A 14,848-nucleotide genomic window follows, 5' to 3' on the forward strand; every position below is an offset into this window, starting at 1 on the left:
CCAAAAGTGAAATTCAGGTTCTTTTCCACATGCTTTCTAAGAGCAGTAACGCATAGCAGTTTTACTCATTGGCTTATATATAAAGACATACTGTCTCAATTTTTCATGGTTTTCACGAGATGGCCTTAAAGTAGAACTCTGATTTTGGTATATTCAGAAAAAAAAAAAAGAAGAAAAATCCTATTTTTGAATAATACCAACAGTATTCTAAGAACCAAGCAGAAAATCCAGCACTTAGTCTTAAAATAAAGCTAAAACTTAAAGGAAGATAAACAAAAAACTTTGCACATAAATTTTATTTAGCATTCCCATTCATGTAATATTTGCCCAGAAACAACATTAATGAGGTGAACTGTAGTCCAATATGAGTGGAAGAATGTGTTTTTTGTCTTCCAGGAGAAACATTCAAAGGTCAGCAACTGTAATTCAAGGTCAATATTTCTCCTGACTGTTGTTCTCTTCACACAGTAGCTGGTTTAAAACACTGCTCTGTTTGAGAGCTTTTAGATTGGATATATCTTCACTTACAACGGGGACATCTTCACTTTGATCCTCAGTTACCAGATCTTCACTGTCTGACAGTGTACACAGCAGTGTATCATTTTCATAGGTAGGAAAATAATACCTGGAAGCAACAAGGTTTAACAGAATAGAATATTACTAGATAGTCACATATTTTGTTTTAAAAAGGCTGTGCTTATTTTATGAGATTAGATTCATAAAACGGAAAAATGAGAAAGTTCAGTTTTCTGCAATGAGTAATCAGCATGCTCAAAAAATCAACTGACACGTACACCTTGGAAGAGTCACACAGAAGAGGCAGCAACAGACAAGCCTTCCTTTCCTTCCCCTGCCCATTCTCACAACTGAGGCCATGGATCCAGATCTGTCCCATAACAAATGCTTAACAGATTTTTTTTAAGTGAGAACACTCCCTGTGCTCTACCATCTATGCCATCATCCCCCAGATATACAGAACATGCTTGCAATCTGAATCAGTGCTATGTTACACTCTCTCCATTTGCTCTGGGAAAAAACACGGATAAAGAGACATCTTGTTTTGATGCCTAAAATTAGGCAGATATTATACATATACCTGCATTAGATGTGCAAAAGAAGGGGTTCGATTTGTTTCCAGAACCATATGTTCACTACCTTTACTAGCAATGAAATATGTACCAGATGCCCATCCTAGGCAGGAATTGCATCTCTGTAGAGAGCTAATGGCTCAAAGACCTTGTGTCTAGAATTTGGAGTGTTCGAGATGCTGCCTTAGTGCACAGATTCAACCTTTGTTCCACCAGGAGAAAGTGCTCAGAGAGCAACACTTGTGCTTTTCACTGTGCACTGCATGACTGCAAACACACGCAAAAGACAACTTTGAAATAAGATCTCTAGCATACTAATTTGACAGTGCAGACATGGCTTATGGTGACACTGCATCCAGGATGCAACTAGAAGAGCAGTATCCCATGCTCATTTTAGCTTCGGATAGTACAGGGATTTCTGAGTAGTTCTGAGACCACTTACTATTTTATCTGTGCTAGTAGAGCTGAGGGGCTTTGGGCACTGCAGCACTGGCAAAAAACAGAACTTTCAACTTCTTGCTTTACAGACATTAACAGACAGCAGTATAAATGCTGGAAGAAATATGTTTGTCCTTACTGTGGTTGGTCCCACGTAGACCTGGGTGGCAGGAATGTGATGTGTTTTGTCTCTTCCATATGACTTATCAATCCTCCTTTAGACTGAAATTTTTCCTGGCAATTGTAACAACGACAATGATGGATTTCCCTCCTTATGAAGTTCACTAGCTTTACTTGCTGATAAAAGTTCAGACCTAGGAGAGACAGTAGCAAACAAACACTTGAGGAATATAACACTTAATTTACAAATGCTTTCCTGGATTAAGCATAAAGGTATATAAAGGTTACTGAAGACCAGCACTGCCTGAACGCTGTAACTTAGCAAACTAACCGAGCAAATGTTTCCTCCCAGCTGCAGGGGAACTGGTCCTTCTCTTACAGTAAAAATTACAAACATTTTGCTTCCTCTCCGTCTAGAGGAGAAAGGAAACATTGGGCAAATGCAGCTTAGACCACAGCCTTCTAAATTGCAAGCAAGTCTTAACAGGCATAATAATAATAATCCTATTAATAATAGTAATACTTATTCCAGGGCTCCGCCAGCCGGATGTAGGACTCATAGAGCAGCTATTTGTAGAGGCCACTCTGTGAAAGAATCCAATGGTTCTACAGAAAATAGCACACATCCTTGGCACTAACAGCTCTACTGAGGAAAGAAGCAGGGAAAGTGCAGTTAACAAAAGCTTCTGGCCTGTGTTTTTTTTGCAAATCTGACTGACTTCATTTTTGTGATGAATTAAAATCTTGAGGAGCATGCAGAAAGCAAGGAGCTGACACAGGTACGAGAGTACCAGAAAAATAAAGTGTTCTTGGCTGTCTTTTATAAGCTGGCAGAAACAGTTTCCATAATGGAAAAGTTAGATGTCCAAACAAAAAACAAATTGATACAGCTGTTTTCCGGTATTCTTATAATGTGGTTTTCGCCATACTAGCAGCAAATGCTGACAATTACAGCATCTCTTACTCACCATGTTCTGACTTTATTTTAAGGAAGTCAAATCCATGTGATTTCTAGGGGAAAAAAAAAACAAAAGAAAGGAAAAATTCTCATTCCCAATACTTGTACTAGTCCACACTGAAGACAGCGCAGCTTTTCAGACTGACACAGACATACAGACATGCAAACACTAATGTATGGAATAACGCCTGAAAGTTATTTCATCAGAAACTTTCATATTTTGTTAAACTGCAACTCTCCTATTAATTAGTTTATTAAAACTGAAACACAGATGCTAACCATCAAATGTTTTAAATCATCAAGCAACTTTATTATTAAAAATGCTACTATTTTATTGTATGCACCAGTCTGTACACTCACAAGTAATACCTATTCATACTATTAATGTAAAACTTGATTCTATTGAATATTATAGAGGGCAGATGCTAGAGATGCAGTGCCTTCCTTGTGCACTAAAGAAGGCATTCCAGTTCAGCAGCTGATTTAATCTTAAGAAAAATGCCACAATCCTACTTTTGAATTCCAAAGTGCTGAAAGAACTGATATTTAAAACAAGTATATTTGGCTTACATAGCAAGGTTTTGGTAGTGGGGAGGGGGCTGCAGCAGGGATGGTTGCTTTGAGAGGAGCCCAGCAGCTGCCCCATGTCAGATCAGAGCCAGCTCCAGCCAGCTCCAAAAGGGACCTGCTGCTGGCCAGAGCCGGGCCAGTGAGCAACGCTGGTTGGGCCTCTGGGAGAGAGGATTGAAGAAAGGGGAAAGCAACTGCTGTGCAACAGCAGCTGGGAGAGGAGTGAGAAAATGTGAGAGAACCAGCCCTGCAGACCCCAAGGTCAGTGCAGCAGGAGGGCAGGAGGTGCTCCGGCTGCTTGAGTTCCCCTGTGGCCTGTGGAGAGGCCCCTGGTGGAGCAGGCTGTCCCCCTGCAGCCCATGGGTCCCACACGGAGCAGATCTCCACGCTGCAGCCCGTGGAGGAGCCCCCGGTGGAGCAGGTGGATGTGGCCTGGAGGAGGCTGCGGCCCATGGAGAGCCCCCGCAGGAGCAGGCCCCGGGCCGGAGCTGCAGCCCGTGGAGAGGAGCCCACGCAGGAGCAGGGGGTCTGGGGGGAGCTGCCGCCCGTGGGGGACCCGTGCTGGAGCAGTTTGCTCCTGGGGGATGGACCCCGTGGTACGGAGCCGTGTGGGAGCAGTTCTTGAAGAGCTGCTGCCTGTGGGCAGCCCCCGCAGGCTCAGTTGGGGAAGGACGGCATCCCGTGGGAGGGACCCCGCGTGGAGCAGGGGCAGAGAGGGACCGTGAAGGAGCGGCGGAGACTAAGTGGAGACGAAGCGTTAGGGACCAGCCACAGCCCCCATTCCCCATTCTCCTGTTCTGCTCAGGGGGTGGAGGTGGAAGATGGCAGACGAAGGGGGAAGGTGCTTTTAGATTGCTTTTAGTTCTCACTGCTCTACTCTGTTATTAGTTAGCATTAAGTTGCATTCATCTCCCTATGCTGAGTTTGTTTTGCCATGACGATAATTGTTGACTAATCTCCCTGTCCTTATCTTAACTCATGAGCCTTCTTTTTACACCATATTTTCTCCCCCTCTTTTTTTTTTTTTTTTTTTTTGAGGAGGGGAGTGAAAGAGCAGTGTGGTGGAGCTAAGATGCCCATCAGCATAAAACCACCACCACCAGTCTTACCTGCATGTGAAAATAGAGTTTTCCAGTGGTGTCTGCTTGTTGTTCACAGAACAGGCAAACTGCACACACAGGATGCTCTTCCCAGTCAGACCAGTCTCTTATGATTAAGAGTCAAAAATATTCATTTAATTGTGGAAAAGAGTAGAGATAGTTTGTGAAAGAGCACTTCAGCTTCTGCTCTTACAGCACCAGAAATAAATTCAGAGAAACTGAATACTTTAAATGGGGTGGAAGAGAATGTGGATTTATAGCTGAATATGTGATTAGAAACTGCTTTACTGTCTAAAAAAAAATTAGAAATTCAATAATAACTGAGCAGTTACTGCTGAGTAATTCCTGTGCAGGTAGGCAGTAAGTCACACTTGAATTTGTCTGCACTACTAACTAACAGGATCTTAACTTCAGTTTCTATCCAGTTTCACAGGTTATAAAAAAATTGCCTTCAGTATTTATTTTTGTAAGATCTTTCAAATTTTTCTAATCTTTTAATACACCAGCCACAGACATAAACATCACGCAGAGTTCACTCCAAGTGTTACTTATCAAATATTATTCTAGAAAGAAACACTCATTTATGCAACATTTAGATATGCACATAGAAAATAAATACCAACATTTATCCATTTAGTTCCACAACACTGCTTAGAAATAGTGGTATTGTTGCACCCAGTTTTTAATCAAGTAAAGTTAAGCTTAAGTCACAGGCAGAACTAGATGGGTAGTGGAGGTTTGGTAGTGACCTGAAGGCCTGGAGCCAAGAATAACAGACAGAGGCAGATGTTGCCCTCAAACAGCACCGCTGAAGTTTCCTTCAAAATTCTGCTTTAATCTCTAGCTGTTACCTTTTTATCAGACTTTTTCATACAACTTCTTTTTTATGCTGACATTTTGGATGCTTACTCTAGATTTGAAACGTGAGCAAATGCAGTTCAACCATTTTTAAATACGAAAGTAAAAAAAAAAGTTTTGCCCACATCATTATAAACCATAAAGACTGTTGTTTGAACTATATGAAAAAAAATAAATACATAGGCTTGTGGTTGAAATATGAAATTTATAGTTCTCATTGTGGAGAAATGTCTTTAATGAGAACAATTTGAAGTTGATTTGACTGGCTTAAATGAATTTTAACTGTGTACTAACTGTGCACAGCATTTTCCCTGTAACTACTTTCAACAGTAATGTTCTTTCAAGTCTTTACAATGTGCAGATACGTAACTCTTACTTACTCTTCCAGGTTATCTAGTAATTCCCGATCATCCTCTGACTGCACCTCCTCCCAGGACTTTCCAAATTCCTGGTGAAAAAGAAAAAAGATAAACATTTTCTGATTCACATCACATTTTATATATCGAATGAATATTTGGAAGTCATAATCAACACCTTATTTTGGATCACTCCGGTATTTCTATGAGTTAAAGGCAGTCATACAGCACTGCCTTAGTAGTAACTTTTAAAATAACAATAAATTTATCTTTTAATGGGCTCCCCACACTAGATCTGTGAAGAAAATGATTTGGCACAGAGCTCTCACGAAGAGCATTCAAGCTCTGTGTAAAACTACCATTGCAACACTACCAAGAAGTTGCCAAGGTGGGGATGTTTGATCACTGGTTTGTGTTTGCCAGCACACTTGCTCAATCCAATCTGCCCTCCTTCTTCTACATGCAGCATATGCTGATTAAACAATGCAGCTATTGCTTCTGAGACTTTAGTTGGCATAGCTACACCAGCCAATGCTCATATCTCACACAAGGTTATGCTGGTAAGAAGGCGTAGCACAAACCTAGCCACAGAGTACTACAGAGAAGCAGCATGCGCTGAGGCACGGATTAGAATATAGCTTCTCTTCCACCCTCTTCTCAGAGCTGAATGTAAGCATACCTATTCATGACGTTCTGTTCTTTCTTTTACCCTCTGTATTGTTTATTTATACCTTAAAAATCTTCAGCAAAAAGCCTATCACAACACTTTTGTGCGGTGTTCAGCACAATGGCAGGCACTCTCGGCATGACTGTGAGATAAATAACAGACAATAAAAAGCTGAAGCACTCTACTGAAGTTCCAACAGTGATCTTTAGCTAGTGTTTTTCTTTCCTCTGACAGGTTCTTCCTGCCTTTAAAAACAAACCAGGGCCAACTAACCAGTAATTGAAATAGTATTTTTGAACTCATGCTTTTGATGGCTGCGAAGCATTCACAAAGATCATAGCTGATGATCTTGTCCCCAGCAAAAAAAGGCAATGAACAAAAAGGTCATTCTTTCATTTATTTCATTCCAGTACTTCCTCTAATAAATATATTTAATAACAACCTTAGCAACAAGTGTTATTATTGTCTTTATGGCTGTTTGGAAAAAGAATTTAAAGATACACATCATTTAACAATTTAATGAGAACTTTCAAAGCTGTTACTGTCTATCAGGTAAATGATACACAAATATCTCTAGACAGCTCTAAACATAATGCCATTAAAGTTTACAGAATGAAAATTCAGTAATTAATTCAGGGATGCTACGTGGTAGAGTGCAAACTCTCTGAGTTACAAGGGAGACTCATTAATGTCACCATTACTGTGAGATAACATGAAGCCATTAACACGTCTCACCACATGTTCTCACAGCTGCACACAAGTTTCCTATAGCTTCTACTATTAACACCTTAATGAGAGGATACCAGCTCACAACCACTGCAAAATGAAGACGGATGCTAACAGTTTTCCCCTTAGCAACCTGGAGTATATGTTCACAAAAGTGCTTGTTCAAAACAGCAGCCAATATTGAGCTTCAACTTTTAATTGAAGGGGAAAGGGGATAGATAACAGCTATGCACAAGCTTCGTTATTGTTGCTGTTTCTTTACGGTATTTCTGCAAAGAAGGCAGTGCAGGATCTTGCAAGAAGTCTGCTTCGCTCATCTATACGTATTCAGAGGAGAGAAAAAGAAACACAAAAGCTAATCAGGTCTTGTACCACTGGAAAATTCCAAGGTAAATGGATAACTGGGGACATGATCATGAAAGTGTCAAAAGACTGAAGCTGAGCAACGGGGTGGGACAGAGTTCTTCAAAAGATTTTTGAAACTCTTTCAATTTTGTCTTAAAAATAAAAAAAAAAACACACAGAAAAAAAGCAAAAAACATTACAGCTTGATAAGCATCTGGGACCAAGGGTGGCTTTGTTATACATTCAAGGTCCCTTGCTCTTTCATCTGGGATGCACGAACTCTCAGTAAACATCTCTTGAGATTCCAAAGAAATCCTTAACAAAACCAGAGAAGAAACTAGACTTGACATTGTTAATAGTTCACACAGTCGAAAATACATGATTAAAGGCACTGCAGGACTTGATATATACCCAAGAAAAAACAACTATTTTTTAAATACTTGCTGCATATCTCATGGAGAGGAAAACTCTATAGAAGAGTGAGGAGAGCATGACAATATGCATGGTTTGATGATTTTCTCTTCTAAAAAAGTTTAAATATACAGAGATGAATTGACTCACCAACAATTTATCTCCTCAGCTTAAGCACAGCTTTAAAGGTTTTGTAGGGAAAAGGCCTGCATGCTTCACTGGGAAAACATACCCCAACATGAGAAGAAGTTGCGAGATGGGAGAAACTAGACACAGGCAGCTGCTATCTCAGGTGTTTTTCCCAAAAGAGCAATTACTGAACTACATGCAAATAGTATTCCTGGCCTGTGGAGCTCAGAAACTCCAAACAGCTGCTGATTTCCCTGTAAATCTCCCCTTGCCCTTCTTCTCACCTGCCTTACTATGACCATCTGATTTGTTTCATATTGCTGCAGAACTTAGTGATGCTTTACCATGTAGAAGAGATGCTTTTACCCCAACATTAATGAACAGACATTGGATTCATTTTAAAATGAAGTGCTTCCCCACTTAGAGCCTGATCTCTCCTTGAAGAGAAACGAACATACCAATTTTATTAAGACTTGAACTACCACCAACTGAAGGAGTGTTTCCCTTTACTATTTTACAAACTATTCACTACTTAAGTCAGAGCAGGCTAAATATGAAGAGTAACCTCTATAAATTCCCTTCCCTCCTCAGCAACAGCTAATAATGATGATTTAGAGCTTGGCAATAAGAAGAAAACAGCTTTTCATCTTTGAGGAAAAGTAAAATTTTCTAATAAGTGATAGGTAGCATTTTTAGCTGTCTAGCTTAGTCATAAGCACATTCATTATGGTGATGTTACATTACTACAGATACGTGACATCAGTCGACTTGAAAATAAACATCATCACTTTCTACAAGGGATACTCCATACTTAAAGTGCAGCTGGTAACCATCTTGCGAACAAAGGCAGGCCCTCTCATGCTGGGTCTACCTCAGTTCTCTGGACTGGGAACAAGAGAGTTTTACGACTGCTTTCTGTTCTTTTATGACCTCCAGTAGGCATCACCGACTACACAGTTCTTCCCTCTCCATTTTTACTTGACCCTTGGTGCAAGATGACTCATGGGGACACAGGCTTGCAAAGGCACAGAAACAAGAAAATTAGGTTGGAAGGTTCTTTTTTTTTGAGAAAAGTAAGGTAACCTACATATATATCTTGGATGCACTGCTGCTCAGTTCTTCGTCCTCTATCCGTTGGTCTTTTTCAATTTATACTTCAGCCGTTTTGGAATAGGATTGGTATCATCTTCCATACTTACACAATACTGACAGAAGACCTCCAAATCAACTGTGCAAGTGACCCCACTGCCTTTCAAGTCATTTGCATAACTGCAAAACTCCCATTCTAATTCTATGTAACTACCAAGTAATAAACTTTTGATACTTGCTTATGAAAGAAATGTTATATATGCACGTGACAAAAAAGCGCTTCCGCTCCTACTAAAGATCAAATGTAATGCTGTATCTTAACATTAACCTGTGAGCAACAGAACATGTCAATAATACGGAGGTAGACTAATCAAAGCAGCTTGTGGGTTGTGACACAAGTTGTGAAAAGTCTTAGAACACCAAAACATTTACAGAACAATTTGCACTATTATTCATTGTGAAGCCAAACTGAAAACTTAGGAGAGGGAATTATCAACACACAAACAGAAAATGTAACTGATGTTATGAAACCAGATTCTTACAACCGCAGTAAAAATACAAGTGAAGCCAGAAGTAGAATGGAGGGAAAGGAAGAAGCAAGGAAGGCCTACTGCTCTAAATGAAGTCGATGGGAACTTTGCCATCAACTTAAAAACACAAGAACTGGCCAGAAGATCATAAGGCAATTCAGCAGGCATTCGCAGGACATGTGAACAAAAAGCCTTTAAAACCTCTCAGTAAAAAAGCCACAAAATAAGGAAACTGCCAGCTCCAGCTTAATAAGTCTATTTTACGCAGGGCTTGGTGAAGATAATATGTAACGGGAAAAAAAGGACATTAACATAAATACAACTTGGCTTTAAAGAAGGTGTCTGTAAGATGGTACCAAAGAACTATCCATTTAAATAGCTAAAGATCCAGCTGCTGATAGAAAAGTTTTATGATGCACATCCTAAAAGTAAAGAGGATAATGCTGTGATAATACTGATGTTTATCATTAGTCTTAGAGTCTCTTTGTGATGAAAACAAACTCGAACAAACTTGGAACATGGAAATATCTTTTTTACATTCTCAAATTCAAACTTTTCTGTGAAAACATATGAAAAATAGATAAATTCTAATTCTACATCTTTAGGTCAAGATGGATTGACTAGTATATATCAAAACAGTGTATCTGTCAATTCAAATAAAATATTCAACTCATGTCTGTAGCTGTGAAATTGTATAATTCCCCTGGAAATTTAGAGCAATAGAAAGAACAGATCTTTAAGACTCCTTGTAAAGTCAGTAAAGCTTGACACTACAGAAGAAAATCCTCTAGTAAACTGTGAAGGGCTGAGGGAGAGGAAGTAAAACCACTACTTCAAGTCATTACAGCAAGTATACCTTGCATAACATCTAGAATTCACTGAATATAAATTCAGTTTTAAAAAAGTCTTATGACATTAACATAATCGACTGTAGACTACAAATGTGCAGTAGAGAATAATGTTATTTCTCCTTATATATACAGGCTATTCTACAGAACCCCCAGTGAAAAAATTAAAGTTCTTCCCTGTAATCTCTTTTCCTCCTTTGTGAAGATGTTCAAGAAAAGAAAAGAGTTTACCGAAAGCTATTTTGAGAGCATATACATACTTTCTGCTACATAGGAACTACTCTAAGATTTTCATGTTAATGGAAAGTTTAATCCCACGTAGTATGAGTGTGCAAATACACATTGTATAGTGAGCTATTCTGTAAGTGCTTAAGTTTTTAGTCTGTTTTATTAAAAAAAAAAAGCTTTACTTAAAAGAAAAAATGTCTTAAGTGCTGATATGGCTACACTTTGAAGGATCAGAAACAGTGAATAGAAACAGCCTGTTTTGTATAACAGTGAAAGACAAATGAGAATGTGTGAAAAGAAAACATGGCTATAGCAGAACACAGAGACAGACAAAAAATTGTGATCTTCCAAGGTATGTCCAAGAAGAAGCATTAGAAACACACTGTCACAAACCTTGCACACACAGCCCCCTGCTGATCTTAAGCATTTTGGTGGTTTTATATTTTTTATTTGAATTACATTTACCATCCCCTGTCTGTAATACCAAGGACATGAAAAATACATCTCTAAGTGATGCTAACAAGTGACCAGTACCAGAATGGTTCAGGCTGGCATAAGAAGTCACTCTGCAAAGTCCTGACCAGAATACCAGCGATAACTACAGAGGTCCAGGGCACTGACACGAGCAGTGTCCTGTGATTGCCCACGCTGCTTAATAGTTTGCATGCTCCGTGGCCATGCCAACAGCACTACCCAGACAATGCTTGGACATGGCTCTGGAAGTGTACAGGCCACAGATCATTCCCAGTAGACAGCATGGACAAGGCCACTACTTTGAAAGAAAAGAGGTTAGCTGTGTGAACACTAGCCTTGCTGTTATATTTAATCTGGCCTGTTCTGCATGTTAACATGACATAGCCGCTGTGTCTTCGCTGATATTAAGACCTCCCTGCATGTCTCTAAAATTTCTTTAGGCAGTCACCTGGCTCAATTTCCTGACCAAAGCTGGGACAAATGCAAAGCTGAACATCAAATGCAAATTCAAGACGGAAGGGAATTTAAAGAGAATGCCAAGTTCTGAATGAAAATATAAGATTACTGTAAGACTAATAGGGAAGAAAATAAAACATTACAATCACTTACAATTACAACATTAAATTCAAATCTGCTAACTTGCAAGGAAGAAGTGAATGCTAAGTTCTGCTGGGAAGCTGAGAATAACCAATATGCAAAACTTCACAACTTTTTCCTCACAATATAGATCAGTTTTAAAGCAGTGGTATTTAAATATCTAGAAAAGAAAATAAAGGTCTCAGATCACTGATCTTTGGAAGGAAGGCATGCAGGATCACAGAGGGAATTCACTCCACCCAGGGTAGAAGGGACTTTGCAGAGCCTTAAACGTCCAGCTTTTTGTTCAGAAGATTGGAGTAAAACCCAGGGAAAGAGATTAAATGGAAAGAGTGGGTAAAACATCCAAAAGTGCCTGAAAAAATTGTTTATAACCTGGATATTAACAAATGCAAGAGGCACAGAGACTAGTTCAGGTGAAATACAGTTATTTCTGGGAGAGAGTGTAGAAGCTTTTAAAGCAGCTCTTACATTCAAGAGTTGAAGACAGCAAGTGAAAATTTGTTACACACACATCATACAAACTCTCAAAGATCTGAGATAAAAAATATTAATACCTAACAACATACACCTACCTGGAGGCTAAAAGCAAACACTTACTTTTTCTTTCATCTATGTATCTTTCATTTTCCTCCTCTTTGCATTTAATTTATACTTTGAAGAGCACTTCCAGCCTAAGGTTTGTAGAAAACAAGCTCAAAGCCAGTAGCATTCAAGTTAGATCTCCATTTATTTCATTACTTTATCTCATTTTCCCTTCTGGTTATTAAAGCAGAGACTGAGCACTAATGCCATGATGATTAGCATCTCTTCAAGCTGCATTCTTGCGTCTCTCAAAATCAAATCTCAACAACAAATGTTTACTATTCCTTAGTTTAATAATTATCCAGAATATCATACCATAAATGAGCATATTTCTTAAGAGTCCTTCACTTGATTTTTGACCTTTGTACTAATTGCTGGTTTGGAATTACTCACTTTTAACAAGATACTGTCTGCATCACTCTAGTTGATGTACGATTTATTCATAGAACCTCTTACCAAGTAATTAATGATATAAAATCTGTCATATTCTTTGTTTTTGGCATTGATTCTGCGATGCTGCTTCTTTCTCATATGATCTTTAAGTGTGTTTTTGTCTCTGAAGATTTTTTCACAGTATAAACACTGCAAACTAGGATAAAAAGGTAAACAGGTCAACATGTTAAAACAAAAATAGTGCAAGATAATATACTTAAATAAGCTGGAGATATATAAAGTAAGATAAATTCTAAGCACATGAGAGCAAACCAAACGAAAAGGAAAATCAATTTATTTGCAAAAAAAATCTTAGATCACAGTACAGTCAATCAAACACTGAGATAACCGTACTTCTAACAAAAACTACATACAATGAAAATATAGATAATATTTAGATATTTATAGATAATACTGTTTGACCCAGAAGTAAAATGGGAGAAAAGTCTGCTTTACCAAAATTGTCCTATCAGGACATGGGAGGGACGTTGACTGGTAAGCAACTGAATTCTTAATTCAGCATGCACTTATACAGGAATCTAATGAATGAGTAACTGTTCCATTGTCATTTAGAGAGAGAAAAAAAAAAACATATCCTGAACGTGCTACATATCTTTTAACGCTGAGAGGTTGAAAGCAATGTGTTAAGATTCTAAGTTTGACTAGGAACCAATCTCTTAATCTTATAAATACAGCAGTCAGAGAAAGACTAATTTGAGCTCTCCTTGCTGAAGCAGTGGGCTGCGCAGCAGTGATCTCTCCTTGGGCTGGGACACCTCTCAAAGTTACTCCTCACGGCACAGGAATCCTTACTAACTATCCTTGTTGGCGAGTGGAACTTGAATTTTTAAAGGTACCTGATTTATGTTAAGACTTAGCAGCTTAAATATGCAGTAGACTAATCAATGTGACTCCTGTCATTATAACAAATTAATTATATCAATCTACTTACTGTAATAAATTAAATTGCTGCAATGTCATTAAACCATGTAAGTGTTGGATATCTCCTGCGACACTAGTTAATGTGTTAAAATCGTATTTTTATAAGGGATGGCTTACATATCCTACCAGGATGGACACAGTTTCTTTTGGCCATCTCTGCAGAGGGGTAGGGAAAATCCTTAGAAAAATCAAAATCCATTCTGTTCAATTAAAAATTTTGTAACTGGGAATTGTATCTTTGTGCTACTGGCTAGCAGGAAGAACAGTTTGAACAGCGAGTCAACAACACTTCAAGACTCAAAAGACATGGACATTAAAAAAATACAATGGCTATGAACAAAAGTGGTCACCCATTTTTCATTTTTATTTTTACTGACAAATGAAAGCATGCTTGATTATACAATCAAAAGGAGTTTTAACAGTGTTTGGGTCAGACCTTTCTGTAATTTTTCTGTGGTTTTAGACAGACACGTTGAAGAGGAAAATTATTTTCTCACTCAAGTGTTTGCCCACACAGAAACAATACCGTGTCTAGGTCTGTTCCTGCACCCAGAAAGCCCTCATACTCCTTCAGCAAAGGTGCAGCTAGATTCCACTCAGCTCTTATGTGTGGAACATCAATTCAGGATTCTCAGTATCCTTCTGCCTTACAAGAATTTTAAAGTTTAGGCTTATTGAGTTCTGCTTGTGCTTGCAGCCTAAAAATCTAAAAACTGCCTAGCTCGGGGATTGTAGGTCCAGTGGCAGAATACATGTTTAAAAATCTGCTTTCCTCTACCTGCTTACAATAAAGTGTATGCTCTGACTGTGTAAGGCATTCCCAGGAAAGATATGTAATGCATTTCCTCAGCATACACCATGTAGTCATGATATTCGTCTAAAATGAGACTTTTCTGCTCTCAAAAATATTTTCAGGCACTATCCTACTAGCACAGCTATTAAGTCTACTCTCAGCAGGAGGAGAGGAGTGGCCTTTCATTGCTTTGGAAGCAACTTCAGCGTGTGCATTAACTACAGGCTTAATTGGCTTTGAAAAACCTCCATCTAAATGACACCCTGAGGTCCTCCTGATAATCAGTGCAGCTGCAATTTATCAGTTGCAACACTAATTATAACACAGAAGGCATTCTTAAAATATCTTCATTTCAGGAGGAAGTTTACCTGTATCTATCATGACTGCATGTTCTTTGATAGGCCACAGATTGTAAATTAGAGACCACCATCGCCTTTCCAGTCTTTTGAATCTCTTTTTATTTTTTTGCAGATGTACAAGCCAATGGATTCTAAATTTGTCTGGAAGGATACTTAAACTAATTTCTATACCCCAGTTTTCACAAATTCCTGCATTTTGAGGCTT

The 14,848-nt window shown here is 38.7% G+C and overlaps 1 protein-coding gene across 4 annotated transcripts in view; it reads right to left on the reverse strand.

Annotated features, from left to right (window-relative positions):
* Positions 1 to 281: 281 nt before the first annotated feature.
* ZNF277 (zinc finger protein 277) overlaps positions 282 to 14,848 on the reverse strand; it is a 57,342-nt gene continuing 42,775 nt past the window's right edge. For all 4 annotated transcript variants that reach the window (XM_083800834.1, XM_083800833.1, XM_083800832.1 and 1 more), the window contains 6 exons: positions 12,574 to 12,706; positions 5,513 to 5,580; positions 4,284 to 4,380; positions 2,615 to 2,657; positions 1,666 to 1,840; positions 282 to 625 (listed from right to left, as the gene is read on the reverse strand). In XM_083800834.1, the coding sequence (XP_083656960.1) occupies positions 433 to 625; positions 1,666 to 1,840; positions 2,615 to 2,657; positions 4,284 to 4,380; positions 5,513 to 5,580; positions 12,574 to 12,706 (709 nt within the window). In that variant the 3' untranslated portion in view covers positions 282 to 432. The remainder of the gene's footprint in view (positions 626 to 1,665; positions 1,841 to 2,614; positions 2,658 to 4,283; positions 4,381 to 5,512; positions 5,581 to 12,573; positions 12,707 to 14,848) is intronic.

The sequence above is a fragment of the Anser anser genome, assembly GCF_964211835.1.
Source record: "Anser anser genome assembly, chromosome: 1".
NCBI lineage: Eukaryota > Metazoa > Chordata > Aves > Anseriformes > Anatidae > Anser > Anser anser.